The sequence below is a fragment of the Nicotiana tabacum genome, chromosome 12 (assembly GCF_000715075.1).
Source record: "Nicotiana tabacum cultivar K326 chromosome 12, ASM71507v2, whole genome shotgun sequence".
NCBI classification, from domain to species: domain Eukaryota; kingdom Viridiplantae; phylum Streptophyta; class Magnoliopsida; order Solanales; family Solanaceae; genus Nicotiana; species Nicotiana tabacum.
The window spans coordinates 20,319,517-20,340,215 of NC_134091.1; the positions used below are offsets into that span (position 1 = coordinate 20,319,517).

The window sequence follows — 20,699 nt, forward strand, 5'->3', positions numbered from 1 at the left end:
GACCGTAGTCAGAATTGTATGAAGACGACTTTGGAATGGAGTTATGTCGGTTCTGTTAGCTCAGTTGGGTAATTTTGGACTTATGAGCGTGTCCGGACTGTGAATTTGAGGTTGGTAGCTAATTTAGGCTTGAAATGGCGAAAGTCGAACTTTTGGGGAGTTTGGCCGGGGGGTTGACTTTTTGATATCGGGGTCGGATTCTGATTCCGGAAGTTGGAGTAGGCTCGTAATATTGAATATGTCTTGTGTGCAAAATTTGAGGTCAATCGGACATGGTTTGGTATGATTCGGCATAGTTTGTAGAATTTGGAAATTTCGAAGTTCATTAAGTTTGGATAGAAGAGTGATTCGTGTTTTGGATGTTATTTGAGGTTGTTTGAGGATTCGACTAAGTTTGTATAGTATTTTGGGACTTGATAGTATGTTTGGTTGAGGTCCCGGGGGCCTCGGGTGAGTTTCGGGTAGTTAACAAGTCATTTTTGGACTTTGGTTGATCGCTGATATCTGCTGGTGTTTATTTTCTAGTTTCCTTTTACACGTTCGAGAGAGGAGCCTCGCGTTCGCGAAGGGTTAATGTGAGCTGGGAAGATTTTTGTTCTTCGCGTTTGCGAAGAAAAAGACGCAAACGCTAATGTGTGGTCTGCGTGTCCATCGCGAACGCGTTTTTGGTATCGCGTTCGCGAAGTAAAGTGAGGCAGTTGAGGACCCCATGTCTTTGGTCTACGCATTCGTGAGGTATGGGCCGCATTAGCGATGAATTGAGCTTGTAAAGCTTAGCGTTCGCGAAGCGTTGATCGCGTTCGCGAAGAGTAAACTGGGAGGTAGTCTAAGTTGGCCTACGCGAAAGGACAGTCGCGTTCGCGAAGAAGGAAATCTGGGCAGACAGTATTAATTTCAAAACGAGGGTTTGAACCCATTTTACATATTTTGAGCTAGAGAACACGGAATTGGGCGATTCTTGAAGGGATTTTTGTGGAGTTGATTGGGGAAAGTGATTCCTACTTGGTTTTGGTTAAATCCCATGATTTCATCTCTAATTTTATCATCTATTTTGTGATTTGGGGTGAGAAATTGGGGGAAAAGAGGAAGAACTCTTGAGTTAGAATTTTGAGGTTTTGAATGGGGTTTTGTTATCGGATTTGAGTAATTTTGGTTTGGTTAGGCTCGTGAGTGAATGGGTTTTCGGGTTTTGTAATGTTTATGGGATTTCGAGACATGGGCCCCGAGGCGGTTTGAGTTTATTTCGGATTTGGCTTATAATTTCGTAGTTAACTTGTGGAATTGATTCTTTTAGCCTATGTTAATTATATCGTACTGCTTGTGGCTAGATTCAGGGAGTTTGGAGATTGATTCGAGGGGCAAAGGCATTGCGGAGTAGGATTTTGAGCGGTTTGAGGTAAGTAACAGTTTTAAATCTAATCCTGAGGGTATTAAACCCCAGATTATTGTATTATGTGAGTATTTTAGAGGTGACGCATATGCTAGGTGAAGGGCGTGTGGGCGTACACCGTGGGAATTGGGACCTGGTCCATTCCGTGAAACTGGAAAGTTGAATAAGCTTGTTGCTAGCTATGTGCTCTTTCTGTGCTAAAGAAATTTGACAATGAATCATGTTAGAAATCATGCTTAGGCTATGTGTTGGTGCTGTAAAGACCCCCAGCGGTCGTGATACCTATTGAACCTTCCTACTTATTGTTACTTGTACTGAGTCATAGTTTACTTGTTTATTTTATCTCAGTCTCTATTGTTCATTATTGATGTATCATATCATTGTTGTTTGGGCTGATTTCATGATTATTGAGAGCCCGAAAGACTCGAGAGATTTATGATTGAGTGAGGTCGAGGGTCTTATTGTGAGATATTATATTATAGCACGTGAGTTGTCCGTGCAACACGTGAGTTGTCCGTGCAGATTCAGATATTATACTATAGCACATGAGTTGTCAGTGCAACACGTGAGTTTTCCGTACGGATCCAAATATTGATACTATAACACGTTAGTTATCCGTACAACACGTGAGTTATCCGTGCGGATTATAGCGCTTGGGCTGTAGGAGCCCCTCCGGAGTCTGCACACCCCCAGTGAGCGCATGTACCTATTTAGTGTGAGTACTGAGGGTTGAGAGCCGAGTGATTGAGTTGTTGTGATGAGTTGAGTGACTGTTGCCCTGAGAGGCTGTACTTGCTTTTTTATTTATTGATGCACTTAGTTGCTATCTGTCATTGTCGTAAAATTTCTAAAAGACTTTATATCCGGATTTACCTGCATTGTAACTATATAAAACTGATTTGATTTGAACTACCGAATTTGAAAGCATGTTCATTCTTTGCTGGAAATATTGAAAATGAACTGTATTTGTATAGCTCGTTACTACCTTCTCATTTCTTTATTTATTTCTGTTACTTGCTGAGTTGGTTGTACTCATGCTACACCCTGCACTTCATGTGCAGATCTAGATGTGTTTGATCATGGAGGTCGTTGAGTTCGTGCACGATCGAGTATCGGAGACTACGAGGTAGCTGCCGGCGACCTCAGACCTTGTTTCTCTTTCCTGTATTGATACTTAGACACTATTTTTATTAGACTGGATATCTAGATACTCATGACTTGGTGACACCCTGATGTTTAGGCTATCTTTCCGCATTTTATTTTGAATTCAACTCCGACTTTTGTAAAACAATTCTAGTATGAAAAAGCTTTGAATTATCCTTTTTATGAAATATTGAAGAATTTTGAAAGTGTTTTAGAAAGGTTGGCTTGCCTAGTATCACGATAGGCGCCATCACGACGGGTTAGGTTTTGGATCGTGACATAAACCTAAAGCTAAACCTAAATAAGGGTCAAATAAGTATTCTTTACATGGTTTACTCAAGTCTGATAAATCTAAGGTTAAGACTATGAGATAAAATCTATGTAGGGCACTGCCACTATATGGAAGAAGTTAAAAAAAAAATCTAACTCAAAATATGTATAGGCGGATGGATATGGACAAGCTTCGATAATTAATTGTAGTCATGTAGGAGAGTAATTGTTGCATGGAGGAGTGTAATGGTGCATGGAGGAGTGAAATTGACTACTGGGAAGTGTAATGGTTGTATGGAGGAGTGGAAGGGGCTACTGGGAAGTGTAATGGATGCATGGAGGAGTGAAAGTTGTTGCTGGGAAGTGTAATGTCCGCATGGAGGAGTGGTGTTGGCTACTTGGAAGTGTAATGATTGCATAGGGTCTTTGAATCATTATATTATATCTTTGAATCATTTTTTTTTACTTAAATGATCGTTTGATGCCAGTTAACAAAACAGTTCAATTGTCTTCAAAAGTGCAATTATTCGTTTGATGCCTAATGCATTCAAAGAACTAAGAGTAGCATTTGTAAAGATTAATTAAGTCCTCTAAAGGTGGTCATTCTTTTTCCAAATTAATATAGCACATTGAACTTATGGCACCAACCTTGGATAGTAGGAAATTGTATTGTTAAGAAATATGTAAAAAACTTGAAGATAGTTGAGAATAGAAGAAGTACTTATGAAGCAAACTTTTCAATTAAGATCCAACAATATAGACAAAATATTCAGTTCATAAGGGGAAAAATAGTTTTATTAATAATCAAGCTGAACAATTTTCTGATATCTTCATCCTTACAAACATTCCAGCTAACAACACAGATGAAATAACACTTGTTCCATTGTCACCTTCAACCCTTACACCACTTTCATCTACAAACGAACTTGAAGATGGTTTTTCACTGTCACCATTTTCTTCTTGGAATTCATTGAATGGTGCTATGGCTTCATCATAAGATTTGTAAGACTGGAAGATGCTTTCTTTGAAACCTATAACCATAGGAGCACACTCATACCATAATCTGGGCCTTTTACCTCGAAATACCACATACACCTTCGATGCCGATATATTATCAGTTTGACAACTTTTTTTGAACTCATTGAACGCTGCTATAGCTCCATCATATGATTTGAAAGTCTTGAAGATGCTACCATTGATACCAGTAACCATATGATTACACTGACACCAAGAGTTGTATAATCCATGCCTCTTACCATGAAATACAACATAGACTTTCGAAGCATTATTCCTCTTCTCGTCCCCCATTCCTTAATCTAACCCTTAACTCTAAAAGAAAGATAAAATATGAAGAAGGAGAGAATAAAGATAGAAAAATTGGGACTGGAAAAGCTTCTTAGGTGAAGCACCATATATTTAAGAGTTTAGGGTTAGAAAGTGACCAATGCAAGATGAGTGTAGCAATTTAAATGTATACATATTTCCTTTAATATACTATGTGTATATTTTAATGTATTTCGTTTGGTATAATATGTGTATATGTGCATTGATTTATGGGAAATGATGTAGCCATGCATGTGTATATGTGAAAGAAGCCTCGGGAATGTAATACAATTAAAATAATGAGATAGAATTGTTTGAAAAAATTGAATTAAAATAAAAATCTGCTAAAGGGTAGAGATGGAAAACGAAAATGCACAATTATCCATTATGCCCTCAAAAGCCGTGCGAAGTTACCATAATGCCCCCATTCTGGATATTTGGGCCATTATTAGAGCTCGGTTGGACATAAGAAATTTTTTACTTTTTAAACATTTTTTTACTTTTTTCCGAAATCAGTGTTTGGCCATAAAATTTTAAATTTTCACTAGAAGATGGATTTTGGAATTTTTCGAAAATTTGAAAAACTCCAAAAAACTCTTTTTCAAAATTTTCACTCAGATCACTCACAAAACTTCAAAAATAACCCAAAATTATATTCCTGTCCAAACACAACTCTAATTTTTAAATACCATTTTTACTTTAATTATTTTTCATTTTTTCCGGAATTTTATAATTCTTATATCCAAACGCCCACTTAGTGTGGCCAAATATATTTTCCGATAAGATAATACAAAGGGAGTAATTTTTATTCTTCAAGCATAAGCTAGTTGTGCTCATTTGTATGAATCTGCTATATGTGCTAGTTTATTCAGATAGATAAATATTTAGGGTGTGTTTGGTACGAAGGAAAATATTTTTTTCCTAGAAAATATTTTCCTGTACTTCCTTGTTTGGTTGGTGAATGGAAAAAGTTTTTTGGAAAATATTTTCTAGTGTTTGTTCAGAGAGTAAAAAATATTTTTTAGGAAAATAATTTTTTATGCTACTTTTCTTATCCCCTTCTCCCAAATCTCCATTTCCTGTGCTCCCTTCCCTCCCCCCCCCCCCCCAAACACAAAATACCCAATGTTTTCAGAACTCTATTTTCTTCAAGAATTTAATTATTCTTTTAAAAATTCATATAACCCCAAAGGGACTAATGTGCTGCTTTACTTTTTCACTCAAAAACGTTGAATTTTGTGCTACATAACTAAAAAGAAAATACTCTTTTTTGGTTGAAAAAGAAAGTAGTCTTTCTACAACATGAAAAAAAGTATTTATTTTGTTAAAATGAAAGAAAATATTTTTTCTACATCATGAAAAGAAGTACTCGTTTTATTGAAATGAAAGAAAATACTTTTTCTACGTCATGAAAAGAATGTACTTATTTTTGTTGGAAAAAAAAGTACTCTATCTACAACATGAAAAAAAATACTCTTAATAATATTTCTATTTAGGGTGGGGGTGGTAGGGATGTAGAGGTTGGGGTGGTGGGTGGGTTTGGAGTGTTGGGGCTTGTTGGAACTGAGAATAGGGTGGAGAAGGTTGAAGAAGAGTGTTTTGGAAAATATTTTCTCTTCTCTTGATAGGAAAAACATTTCCCTCCAATTGAAAAAAATAAGTTTATGAGAAAAATATTTTCCAAAATATTTAATCCAACTAGGCATGAGAAAATTAGAAATAGTACCAAACGCACCCTCAAAGTGTTCGTGTTACATGATCAATAAGAAGTAGGAAAAACTCAATTGAGCAGCAACGGCATCATAGTCGCTGAAATTCGAATTATTCTCTCTACTAATAGACAGATGTTCAAAGTGTTGAATTGAGGTAGAAAAGTTTGATTGATAAATTGACTAGAGCAATAGCAAAAGACCGCAAAAAATCTTCTGCCTCTGTTCCAGTAGTTGTCAAAAACTCAAAAAGGAAAGTTACAGTCCAGCAAACGACCAGACATTGAAATTCATTTTGGCTATAAATATATTGACCCATCGCTGGTCCCGACTCCCGACAATGAAAGAGGACACCACAAACGCCCAAATTTGACTAACCAACGTACCGTACTGTTCACATTCTGGCTCACATTTTCACTACTATTAACTTTCACTTTCTCCTATTCTTATTAGGGTTTAACCATATACTCTAACTAAATTTTACACCATGGTATATTTTAACCAGTTGCAGTACGATTGAACATGTATATTTATTTCCAAAAAAAAGTTTCACAAATACCACAATTGTCAGGTTATTCGACCAGGGTCTAAAGTTCTTTTTTATTTTCTCTTCATTTTTTACCAATACACCGATATAGAGTTTGGGGCGTATCTACAATAGAAGCAATTGGTTCATCTGAATCCATAGTTTCGGGCTTTCGGCTCACACCGTGTATATTTGAACTCTTGATCCGCCTTTGTATAAAGTTAAGTTCAATGCTTTGACTTCAAAACCGCAAAACCTACGTGACTTCTACGTATTAAGAAAAAAAAGGAGGAAGAAGATGGCAGAACAATAGTAAGTACTTGAAAAAAGACACAAGGATCCAAGAATATTGCATAGGATACCAAATGTACCATCCAAAGGAGGGTTCTCATAATTTGACCAAAGACGGACAAGAAAAACAACGACCAAAAAACGAAGTTATCTACTTGGGTATAGGGCAGGTTCATGTCTCCACATGTGATCCATCTACTGCATCTAGAAACGATCTTCTTGTCTAATGTTATTATTATTACTTAAAATTGTCAAAGGTCCCCTTGCATTTTTATAATCATATAAAACAGTAGACCACTAGAAAACAATCCATTTTTTTAAATAACTTTCTATCGGCTCACCTTATGTGTGCTTCAATTATCTGCGGATTGTTTTTGCTGCTTCTTACTAATCTAAATATCTGAATGACTTTGACCGCCAATTTTTACACAATATAAATATTAATCTCGTATTTTCGTAGCTTTCCATCCGTTGATTTCTTATATTATTTCCTTTTGCTTTAATTATTCTATTATCTTAATTGTTTCGTTCGCTTTGATTATTCTATTACGGGCTGTTAGTACTACTTGTCGCCTTATCTGGCTGTTAGTACTACTTGTCGCCTTATCTGGCTGTTAGTACTACTTGTCCTGTCTGTCTATTTTAAATTTTTTTTGAAACAAGTGTCTATCGAAAACTGTCTCTCTACCTTCACAAAGATCGGAGTAAAATCGGCTTACATTCTATCTTATCCAGATGTATAGGATTACACTCGATTTTTTGTTGTTTTAGAAGAAAAATACTTAGTCAATTACTAGATCACATCTTTAAATATAAAAAAAACTAAATCTTATTTGGAACTGAGGTGTTATTATTATTGGTTATATATTGCAGTATTATAGGGATGGAAGAAACATTAAACCCACCGTACGCCTATTGACTTTGCATGTATATATACATATAAGCTGTGCAAGTTGCGTCCCACGCCCTCCACTTAAATGGCTATCTGTCTTTGGGTCAATTACAAGTACAGAATAAATTTCCAAAGATACATCCCAAACCAACATCTCCCCCTCAATTATTATTCTTGAAAATAATTGATTAGCTAAAATAATTAATCTCGACAATTAGCTGGACCATACATTGAATAATGCAAACAATACTATCTCCTAAAAAGTCCAAACTGATGTCACACCCACCCATTACCCATTAATAAATATTCAAAATATAGCTTAATGTTTGTCAAACGTCCCACTTACGATACGTTCTTGATTAAACTAATCTCAACTTGATTGATTCTTTAATCCTATTTCCCATTGACTAACTATTGCGGTGAGAAGCAAAACTCTTTCTTTATTGTTTTTTTAGTGGAAGTTGGAATAAGTGGACTTCCTCGTTAGAACCACTCAACGTGTATAAACAATTGTACGTCAAATCGATACCCATTAGAAATTAAACTAAGAAAAATAATCTTCCAACAAGATATGTATAATATTAAAAAAAGGAAAATAACGTAAGAAATTTGGAAAAAGGAAAAGTACCCACTATGTTGCATTGATTCAATTCCCACCAAATCCACAATTTGCTCTCAATCTTCTTTTCATTTTCCACGCAAAATCAAAAGTTTTCAACGACAATTACATAGAGAAACAAAAATAAACAAATGATGCCTCTTCCCTTTTCATTTTCCTCTAGGCGTTGACCAATTGGGGCCTTCGACGGTGCTGATTTAGTCTTCACGAATCCAAAGAAGATCTGAGCCGTTGAGATTTGATGATCAAGATTAAGAAGATTCAAGGACATGAGCAGCTGGTGATTCTGTAATTGAATGGGAATGATTGTGATCTCCTTCATATGTAACAATTAACATAGTTGGATCATCTAATGCTCTTTCCACATGTTTACGTGCTGGACATCCTCTTACACTACTACATTTATAATATCCCCTGAAAATTTTAACATAGAAAAACATTAGATTCAAATATTAAACTCAAAATTAACTCAAAGAACCAAAATAACAATAATAATAATATTAATAAGGCATAAAAACTTACCTAGGATGAGGAGAACCTTTAATTGGCTTTTGGCCATATTTTCTCCAAGAATAATCATCAGGTGGAATATCAGCCATTTTCATGCTTATAGCTGGGACTCTCACTACTCTTTTCACTCTTGATTTCCTGAATTAAATTTTCAATTAAACAATTAAAAATCCATTCATATTCTAAAATAATAAGTGCAAAGATCTGTATATATTTATTGCTTCAAGTGGTAAAAATGATATCTTGGAGTTATTCTAAATAAAATAGTTATCTCAAATTATTTGTCATTTTTGATATTCAAGATAAAATTAATAACTTTTTTTTTATTTTATTCTTAGCAGTAATTATTTTTATAATATATAAATAAAATAAATATTCAATGAAGATAGATGATATGTTAACACATAAATAAAGTTAAAATAGTCAAAAATCCATTTTAATTAATATTCTAAAAAGTAGTGTAAAAGAGAAAAATGAGTAAAATTTGTACCTTTTCTTTGGGCAGTGGCAACGACCAGAGGAACCACCAGCGCTGTTACACTTAAGGGCAGTATCGTCCATAGAACTGCACTTCCTTTTAAATGAAGAGGTAGAAAGCGGCGGCCGGCCGGCGGATGAAACAGTAGAAAGATTTGTTATTTGAAAACCAGAAGATAAAGACTGTTGCAAACTCTCTGTTTCTCCTGTTAAAGATGACATAAACGAATTCGCCGGAGATGCAGAAGCAAAATTAATAGTTGTCGATGATTCTTTTCTCTCAATCGACCCATTTTTTACCAATTGAAGATGGTTATGTGGTAAAGGAGGTAAACGTTGAATTGGTGTTGGACAGTAAATTTTGGGAGTATTTGTTTGTGGCTTTTCGGTTTCTTCTATATGAAGGTTCTGATTTTTGATAGAGTTTTGATCTAATCTTTGTTGCTGGGGTTTAGGAGGAAGAGGAGTAGAAATTGGGCCTTTACGAAATCTGGCATGACCAGTTCTGTTTTTGTCAAGTAAAGAAATGAACTTTTTGAATTTGTTTACAGCAACATCAGCTACGGCTGTGTAATCAGCAGAAATAGAGGGGTTTTGATCTAGTTTTTGTTGTTGGTTTTGATGAGATTGAGAAAGCAAACGGATTAATTTCTCAACGCTTTGTAGGCCAGCGGTGGCTGCTTCTTGTACGGCTTTTTCTTCCATTTTGGTTGAAAAACTATCACTTCTGCTGTAGCCTCTAGTCATTAACTCTACAGCCATGTTTACAAAACAGAGAAAAACTGAATACAGAGGGGGAGGAGAAGATAAAGAAAGGGAAAGAAGATATAGAAGAAGAGAGAAGGAGAGAGAAAATAGGGGAAATTCTTATTCTAACGAAAAGGGGAGAGAGTCAAACTTATGTTGCTCTTTTTCTCTTTTTCTTTTGGTTTATATCGATGCAAATGAATGAACTGTCGCTTCTGACCTTATTGGCAATTAAAGGGTTAAGCCAATGAAAGGTGTACACGTTGATTATTCATTTCTTTGAAGGAGAGAAAAAGAGGGCATTGACTAAAGCTTATTAAAGATGTGGGGGACCGGTTAACGGGTAAAACGGTGGAAAATGGAAGATGACGAGATATGGTTAGAGGCAAAAAGTCAAAAGCTAGTAATGAGCCGTTGGATTTAGATGAATGAATTTGGGGTGAAAATAGGGGTATTAGGTTGGAGCCAGTGAGGTAGAGTTGACTCTTTTAACTGCTTTTATTTAATGCAAAAGTCCATTTGGTAGGGAAGGTTTTATCTTTTTCCTTTTAAGGATATGATATTTGAAATTTATTTGTTTGATCAATACAGATTTCAAACAAACAAGGAGAGACTCACGAAGTAGAGAACGTTGGGAACGTTCGTCATTAACGAGTTCTTTATTTTCAAGATTAGAATTAAGGGAAAACTTTAATAAGGGGAAGATAAAAACGAATAAAAATTAAGTTTAAAGAGTAAAATCTATAAATTATTACCATTAAATCATATTATATTCTTGAAATTTAGAGTTCAAAAGTTCATATATATTAAGCTCACTTAAATTTGTTGATCATATCTCTTTCTGTGATCACTTGGTAAAGGAATCCCGACCATCATAAGCAGAGGCGGACCTATCCTTAGGTTAAGGGGTCATCGTCCCTTGGTAACTTCGGAAAAAATATACTTCCTCCGTTTAAATTTATATGATGTTGTGACTTGGAACAAAATCTAAGGAAATTTTTTTTTTTTTGAAACATGTGGTCCTAAAAGTTCAAGGGACAAAAGTTTTGTAGGGTCATGACATTTGTATGACTATAAAAACTTCTCATTAAGGGTAAGTGTGTAAAATGAAGAGTTTAAAGTTAAATTATTTCCAAATATAGAAATGAGTAATTTTTTTTGAATGAATTAATAAGAAAAGTGTGTCATTTAAATTAAAACGAAGGGAATACTATGTATATAATTTGATTGGCATCTATAATTAGTGACATGTATATAATTTAATTGGCATCTTAAGACTCAAATCTTTCGTTGGTGGTGCTTCAGCCACTTTCAAATCATGAGTCCTATTTACCCCAAAAAATGAGTAACAATTAAATCTATACGCGCTTTAAAGGATATGCGGTTTAATTCAACACAAATAATTAAGAATAACAGGTAGATGAATTAAAGAAAAAATAAACGATCAAATCAATCACAATGTAATGACCAAGCCTGATCTCGACTTGAACACTGGAACTTGGCTCGATTGGGCCCTCGGTACAAATTCGGTCGCAAGTGAAGAGAAGAACCAGTGAGTAACACCTTGAACAGTAGCTAGAAGACAAAAGAAAACTTTTATTGGATTGAATTGCGTGTTACAATATGTCAAACTAAAGAAAAACTTCCCTTTTATATAGTAGGGGAATTTCAGTCCTAGTACAAGTCTAAGAAAGTAAAAATCTTCTTTTCCTAGTAATTGTTGATATATAATTGATACTGAACGGGATCTGCGCCGCAATATCCGGCTGAGGGCGAATATCACGGCCCCTTATCCGTCATGCATAATCGTTCACCGCGTATTCCGTGGTCTAGAAGCCATACTTGGTCCGGGGTACATCGTTTTACCGTATCCGATCTCAGATACATCGTTCATTCTTGCCGGGTCTCGATATGAGGGGTTCCTGACCTCGATTATAATCACGTCGATCTATGCTTCCCCTTCATTCTCTTACCGGGGAATCAGAAAAAATTCTGTCCTCAATTTTACCCGTACACAAATAGTCCCCTCATTTTTCGGAGTATAGATTTATCAAAGCAACGAGAAGCGATAAATTAACCCCGGTCCCTTCCTTCGTATGTTACATCCGAGTTGACGGGTCAGCAAAATGTCCTATCCATCGTGTCGTTCTGACTTCGAACACGTGTCAGCCGCTGGTTGACTGTTCTCGAATGCGAAACGTCACGCATTGATTATCCTTCTTCTATAAAAAGCTCCGACCCATTTTTTACTTTTTCACTTTCCGATTCCAGAGCTCTTTGATTTACCCTCGAATTCTTCACTTAATTCTAACCTCTTCAAATCTTCATACATTACTTCTTAAATCTTCATATTTTCATCTTCAAATCTTCATACTTCTTTTTTAAATCTTCAAACCAAACCTTCATACCTTCATCCCCATCTTCAAACCTTCATCCTCATCTTCAAACCTTCATATTTTCCCTCAAACCTTTCATATTTTTCAGAATCTGATGGCAAAAACTTCCAAATCTATGTCTCAGCAAACCACCCCTTCAACTTCCAACCTGTCCACGGATTTCGAGGTTGCCATTCCCAAGGTGGTCTCGGAGCCTCCCTTGAAGAGTTTTGTTCTCGGAGGCTGCTCCATTGAAAATGACTTTAAAGTCGAGAACGCCTCTAGTCAACAGGAATGTATCACCCCAAAGTTTTAACTAATATTTGCATTCTCGATTGAGTACTTTATAATAAGGATAGATTTTACTTCGCACTTCCTAAATATGAATTTGACTATAATATAAAAATTTCTTACTTTAGATTGTGTTATAATTGACAAAAAAATTCCATGGTGTTGCTATGTGTAACACTTAATATTATTTTGATGAATTGTTATTAAATACATTAGATATTTAAGGTTTTGGGCTGCCGCCCTTTTGTATTTATCTAAAGATATTTAGTAATTTGGGCAGCCAATTTTATTTCATACTTATCCAATTCACAAATATTACTTATTTGACTTGCTTTTCCATAACCTCCTCTCATATTTCTTTCTTTCACGACAAAGAAAACCCTTAATCTCTCTCTTTCTTATCACCTGAAATACATCATGATAACCATTAGAAAGTTTCACTAAATCAACCATCCAAACTAGTTCTTGGTGAAGCTCAAGTTGCTCATCTCTTTTGTGGTAAATTACTAAATCCGTTTTTACACTAAACATCTATTAGTTTTTTCTTCATATCTTCTTGTATAGGGATCTGTTTTAAGTGATCCAAGCTTTTCTGGAAATCTATTTCATAGATCTATAACTCTTATTCAGGAACCAAAACTTGATTTATCTTTTATTTACCCAAAAATGAGTGATGAAGTACAGGGCAGGTGCTGCCCAGATTTTTTGTTTTACAAACCCTCCATGTGCTACTGTTAGTAATTTTAGCATAACGTTTTATACAAAACTGATATGAGGGTGATTCAAGATGTTCTGAAATGGTAAGAAATATTTGTACAACTGCAATGAATACCACAGAGTCTAGTTTGTCCATTTTCATCTTCAAAACTGAGTCGCAACACAAGATAGTGATACAGTCCAGAATTTATGTTTAAACTATTTTGCGTAATTTGCACCAATATCATGTTTAGTTTGACATGTTAAATCACTGAACTTATATATATATATATATATATATATATATATATATATATATATATATATATATATATATATATATATATATATATATATATATATTATGTTTTTAATTAGTATATATACCCTTGTAAAATATAAGGGGAAGTCTTTGAGGAAGTGGACGGATTTGGTTTGTCTATGGTGTAGACGATTCGAACGTCCTCAAGTTGTGGTTGAACTGTTTTGTAGTAAAACACTAAGGTATGTGTATAATTTTTGTACTTTTTTACTTAATATTTTGAAATAACCCGATATTTTGTTTTTCTTGTCTTCAATTTATATCATTGTATTCGTGCTATATCAAGTATTGTAAGATATTCGCTAAATCGCCCACTCGTATGGATTTGCTCGATCATTTTACATTCTTGTTGGGACTTTGTCTTTCTTGTGGAAGTGACTTTGTGACTCATATTGGCATGCCTCTTGATTTGGATCTTTTGCCATCTTGACTTTGGATTTGTAGTTCGCCTTAAATTATGGAACTTGTCCGTGTTAAGTACGAACTAGGAAACCATTTTTAATATGGTTCTTGATTCTCTTGACTATTGGATTTTGACCCTACTTGATTTGGGGCTTTGGTCCACTTTGATACCTGATTATGCTTAGTGTGATGGCATGACATACATATTGGGCGAAAAAATGGATATTTGGCAAACTCTCTTGTATTGATAGTATATACTTTCTCGACTCTTGAATCTTGAACATTGTTATTGATGTTTGGAAATACTTCAAGGTTTGATATTCGATAATTTTGATATATTTGTTCACTTGTTTTAAATTATGTTTAAATTGAGCTACCTATGACTAAAAAGGGGAATTGGAGAATTTAATGGCTCCAAGCCCAAAGTTTATACGCCACTAAGCTTTATGCTTAGCGATAGTTATTTTCTATCGTAGGTAATGTACGGGATGAGATTTGAAAACGGCCTTATGAAGTAGTCTTTTTGGGAGCACTTATGGAGATCACATTTGTATATATACCTAGATTTTGTATAGTTTTGGGACTTGTACATGATCTATATGTCACACTCATGTACGTTGTTTTAGAGGCTTGTTGGATCTTAAGACCAAAATCTTGTAACTTAAATTTGGTAACTTGTTTTGCTATTTTAGGGTGTGTTAATAACTCAAGTCTTGTAATATGCTGAATTTACACTGTCTTGTAAGAATGTACAAAGGAGAAGACTAGTTTTATTTTTTTTCTCGATAGTTTGAAATTTATTTACAATATGAACCTGCAGTGATGTTGAACGAAAAGTATAATTTTGTTAGGAAATTGTTTAACGTGTTGATTATTCAAGAAGGGTTATATCACCTTACGTTGATATTTTAATAGTGTATTTTATTTTTTTTAAAAATATTGCACTTTGAACCTTTATCGCATGGGCCTATTTCCGCTATCAAATTATTTTGAATGTCTTTTTAGATTAATATCTTCTTAATATTGTAAGTAGTAAATTAGATTTATTTCGTAAGTAGCACCCTCTCAAAGGGGGTGCTACAAGGACCGAGGCGAAGGAGTATGAAGGTACATATGCTCCGCTACCGAGGATGTCCATACCCGTAGTCCGAGCGGACGGTAAATGTGAGGGTAAGGACGTGGTTGTTCTTGGTCCTAATGACTATATCACTACTCACGTGAAGGGGTATCTGAGTGTTTATACTTACCCCTTCACGCTCGCCCCGGTGGACCCTATAATCCTTGGCTTCTTAAAAAGGCACGAGGTTTGCCTTGGGAGGATTCACACGTCCTTTAGGAGGATCGTAATCCTCCTCTATCACTTCGTAAACAACACTGAAGCACCTTAGTTCACCCTCAACCACCTACTTCATCTCTACAGTCCCCGAATCTTCTGAGGGGGTGATCAAGCTCGTTCGTCAAGCAAGTAAAGCTCTATTCTCGAGCATTGATGTAGATCGAGATCGAGGTTTGCAGGGGAGGTTCGTTTGGGTGAAAAACGAAGACCTTATTCCCCCTGCATTTCTACCGTTCCCTGAAAAGTAGAACTCATATTGTAAGTCTTCTCCTTCTCGGGTGGTTGCTATTTCCTTTTGTTCTTTTTCTAATTGCACGTGACTACCGTTGTGCAGCAGTCGCCCAAGTTCCCAATGCAGTCCCCCGCTTCAAGGAGTGGATCGAGGGGATTTGCAAACAAATGTATCACTTCGAGCGCGAATGGCACAAGCTCTCGAAGGGCAAGTGGGAGGCCCTTTCATGGGTTTGTCCTAGACCACCGAGCTTCGGCCATTGGATGAGGACGAGGCACCGTCCTCGCTTGTTGAACCATCCGATTTGGGACAACCCGGAGCTGTCGCAAAGGAGGAGAAAAAGAAGAAAAAGAGGAAATCCTCTGGCTCCCCGGACGCCGAGGTACCGGACCCCAATTCCCTCTTTCGCCTCGAGGATTAACCTGAGGATGACGATTATTAGTTCATTTATCATGGGTCGACCATCGACGAGAGAAAGCAGGCGGCAACCGGGGAAGGTGGCCTATAGGTCGATCCCCCTCTAGATCGGGAACCAGAAGGAGAATCAGAGGCCACGGCCTCCCAATAAGCTGCTTCTTCCCCGAAGGAAGTAGCTGGTGTCATTGAAATCGTGGAAACACCGTCCCACACAGAGTCCTTGCTCGAAGAGGCTCAAGCTGATAAAGAAAAATCAAATGAGATGGCACGGGGCGCAGATGATGCCCTCAACATGTTCTTCGATGGTATGGACATGAGCGCGTTGGAGGACTATACAGGGCTTGGTCACCTGGAGGTCCCAAAAAGGGACGTGCCATCGGGGGCGGGCGATCCGAGCTCAAGCCCGAAGCTAGTGAGGCAGTTCCCTGCCCCGAGTGTGGATCCCAATCGTAGAAGAATAGTTGTTCTTACTATCCCAGCCCGCCCAGATGGATGTGGCCATCTATTTTCGTTGCCTGGTTAATGAGGAGGACCGGGCGAAGATGAACGAAGTAAGCTCATCGAGCCACTTCAATGAGGCGCAACAGGCACTGAACAGGGTAAGGCATCTACTCCATGTATCCTTTGCGAATGTTTCTTAGTTTTAGCATGTTCTAACGACCTTATTGTTTTTCAAGCTTCGGTGCTCCACCATGAAAGCTTCCTTCGATCCCAAATGGAAATCAGCCAGCTCGAGTTCGAGATCAAAGAGCAGGTCTAGAAGAAAGTTATGCACAGGGCTCTCAGCGAACAACAAGACGAGCCTCTCAAGGACCTCCCAATTCTCCGAGCTGTAAAAGGCACAAAAAAGGCCTCGTCCGTGAAATGGGAGCATGCCGATCTGGTCTAGAAGGTAAAGATCTTTGAGGTTAAAAACGAGAAGCTACTTGTGATGACTAACGACGCAACCTCACAGGTCCAAGAGAATATAGACTTGATTGACCAGCTTCGACCGAGATAGATGAGGTCAAGACCACGACCGAGGCACTAAAGGGGAGGATGGACATGCTGGCTTTGGAAAAAGAGGCCACAAAAAAGGAGCTGAAATTGACCAAAGACCAGCTCCAGGTGGGAAAAGACAAGGCCGACAAGTGGTCATGGCTAAATGATGAAGTCCGGGCACAACTCGCTTCAGCCGCCTCGGAACGGGATGCCCTTGGCCAGGAATATACTGCGCTGAATTCCAAATTAGAAGACACTTCGATTGATTCCTCTGAATTCGAGGAAATGCTAGCCCAGTATAAGGCTGATGTAGAGATAGCCGAGGCTTGCTTAAAGACGAAGACTGAGTATGTAAAGCGACTGTCCTAGAGGGAGACTCTCGAGGAGATTCACGCCCGAGGTTTTGACCTGTCGACCGAGATCGAAGAAGCGAAGAGGCTCGAGGCCGAGGCAAGGGAACTCTATGAGCCCGAAGGCTCCGAAGTTTCCGACGGTTCCGAAGGCTCTGGTGCCGAGTTAAGCTCTGGTGAAGATCATTTTTTGAGATACATATATAAAAATTTTCCTTTGTCAACATCGCGTTTTTACTTTTTAGTATTTTATGTGATTTTGTTTGCATATCGTCCCTAATGTCTTAGCATAGAATCAAACATAATCTAGAGCGTCCGTTCTTTGGAGGTTCGATCTCGATGGAAACTACTGATTACTCACGGCTTCGAAATTTTGATAAAATCAAAGGCCTTTAAGTTGCTTAAGTGTTTCAGTCATATACGGCGATATTTTTGCCAAGGGTAACCCTTAAATAGGTTTTGATTATACGTAAGGGCCTTACTTTTGAGTACGAACTTTGAACGTCTACGAGTTATTTTAGGGTGGCCGTAGCCTTTCATATTCGAGCACTGCCTAATAGGCTCGGTGCCTCCAGGGTTCAATAGCCATGGCCGTTTGATTTTTTTTTTATCATACGACAGTCCCCGAGTTGGGGTATCTCATAGGCTTTAAGATCTCGGATCCGTTGTGAGGCATCGACGAAGCAAAATGCGCAATAATAAAGTATGAGAGAAGCAAAAATTTCTTTCATTGTTTTATATGTAGGGTACATAATCGGAGGTGCATAAGCCTTGTGTCATGGCTAGAGTGGGCTACATAGGCACATTTTGTTTGACCGTTTGACCTTACAATGAATCTTAATCACCAAGCCTTTGCTTTTGACATATAAACTTTTCTCTTTCTAAAGACCTTAACCTAGGGGTAATGGCTCCCAGTATTTGAGGCCGAACTTGTGAGGGATCAGATACTGTTGGTTTAGTGCAAACGATCAACAATACCAGTTTAAGGCCAGTCTTCAAAACTAGGGTAGTACATTTTACTATTGCCTCATTAAAAACCTTATCGAAAAACCCACTTCGGGATAAAATCGTTTCAAGGGAAAAAGAGTACAACATATGCTTTCAGACCTAAAAGTCACATTTGCCCTTGGCCGAGTACCTACTTAAGTTAGTCTGTAATTTAACGAGATTAGAAAGGGAATTGAGTTCGTACCTTAGCAGTAGTACCGCTTTAAGTGTGCCACGTTCCAGTTGTTCGGAAGTTGTACATCGTTTCCCAATTTGAGTTTATACGAGCCTTTGTAGGTTATTCCGGCAACTCTATATGGTCTTTCCCAATTCGGGCCCATTTTCCCGTTGTTTGGGTTCCTGGTGTGTTGTGTTACTTTTTTCAACACCAAGTCCCTGACTTGAAAATGTCGAACCGGTTCTTCCACTTTCCCTATGAACCGGTCAATCTCTTTTTCAGGTTTTGGAGTATAGTTTTGTTCGTCGATTTCGCTTTCCCATTCCCACTAGGGTGGTAAGGCATTGATAATATCTTCTTAATCTTGTGGATTTCAAAAAACTTAATTACCTTGCTGCCTATGAATTATTTTTCGTTGTCGCAAACGATCTCGGTTGGTATCCCAAATTGACATATTATATGATCCCAGATGAAGTCGATGGCTTTCTTCTCCCTGACCTTCTTGAGCGCCTAATCCTCGACCCATTTGGAAAAAAATCGGTCATGAGTAGTATGTATTGGGCCTTGTCTGGCGCCCATGGAACATGACCGACGATATCCATTCCCCACTTCATAAACGGCCGTGGCGACAGGACCGATTGAAATATCTCTCTCAGTTGATGAATCATTGGAGAGTGTCTTTAGCATTTGTTGTATTTTCGTACGAAGTCATTTGCATCCTTCTCCATTTCATTCTAGTAGTAGCCGACTCTAATTGGCTTTCGAACCAATTATTCTGCCCCCGAATGGTTCCCGCAAGTGCCCTCGTAGACTTCCCTCATGGTTTATTCGGTCTCTCCTGGACCTAAGCATCTAGCTAGTGGGCCGAAAAAGGACCTTCTGAACAATTTTCCTCCGACTAAACTAAACCTGGAAGCTTTGGTGTGTAGGGCCTTTGATTCTTTAGGATCCGATGGAAATTTTCCTATCTTCAGGTAGTCTATGTATTTGTTTCTCTAATCCCAAGTTAAACTTATCGAGTTTACTTCGGCGTGACCTTCTTCTACCACCGAGTTCATCAACTGCACCACTACCCCTGAGTTGAATTTATCTGAGTCGACAAATGATCCCTAGTTGGCCAGTGCAACGGCCTCGCTGTTTTTGATCTCGAGGTACGTGTTGTAGAGTTCATTCCTTCAATTGGTGTAGGATTACCTGCAATTTGTCCAAGTACCTCCGCATTCGTTCCTCTTTTGCTTCGAATGCTTTGTTGACTTGATTTACGATGAGGACGGAGTCACATTTGGCTTCGGTCATTTCGGCCCCGAGGCTCTTCGCCAGTTCTAGACCTTCTTTCTCCCGGACTCGGACACCACTTACCGCCACCTCGGAAACCGCCTAGTAAAGGTACAATTGTTCGTCTACCTTATGACTGTGTAGCAAAGGGGGGCTCGATAGGTATCGCTTTAGTTCTTCCAAAGCTTGCTGGCATTTCGGAGTCCAAGAAAAATTGTTCTTCTTTTTCAATAGTGAGAAGAGCTGATGGATCTTATCTGAGGATCTCGAGATGAACCAGCCCAACGCAGCTATTAGCCCGGTCAGTCTTTGAACTGCCTTGACGTTGTCGACTGCGGTGATATCCTCTATGGCCTTTATTTTATTTGGGTTGATATCTGTCCCTCAATTAGATACCATGAACCCGAGAAACTTGCCCAACCTGACCCCAAATGCACACTTCTCCGGGTTTAGCTTCGTGTTGTACTTCCTTAATATGTCGAAGATTTCCTGCAAATATTTCAAATGGTCCTTTGCTCTCAGGGACTTGACCAACATATCGTCAATATAAACTTCCTTTGATTTTGCTATTTGATCTTCAATCATCCGGTTTACTAGGCGTTGGTAGGTGGCACCGACATTTGTTTTAATCCGAACAGCATACGTAATAGAAGTGGGTGCCGAGCTTTGTTATGAAAGAAGTCTTTTCTTGATCATCCGGGTACATCCGAATTTGGTTGTACCCGAAGTAGGCATCGAGAAAGCTGAGTATCCCGTGCCTGACCGCCGCGTCGATCATTCGATCGATGTTAGGTAAAGGGAAAGAATCCTTTGGACATGCCTTGTTTAGGTCCTTATAATCTACATACATTCTCAGTTTATTTCCTTTTTTAGGTACTACCACTACGTTAGCTAACCAATCCGGGTATTTTACTTCCCGGATGGAACCTATTTTTAGAAGTTTGAATACCTCATCCTTGA

The 20,699-nt window shown here is 37.8% G+C and overlaps 1 protein-coding gene across 1 annotated transcript; it reads right to left on the bottom strand.

The window, feature by feature from the left end:
- Positions 1-8,414: 8,414 nt before the first annotated feature.
- Positions 8,415-9,383, bottom strand: LOC107818082 (probable WRKY transcription factor 7; the record flags this gene model as incomplete). Its single annotated transcript, NM_001326013.1, is given in 3 exon segments — positions 8,415-8,577; positions 8,686-8,811; positions 9,164-9,383. Coding segments are annotated over 3 exon segments (509 nt in total), but the record flags the coding sequence as incomplete, so codon positions are not given.
- Between the last annotated feature and the right edge of the window lie 11,316 nt (positions 9,384-20,699).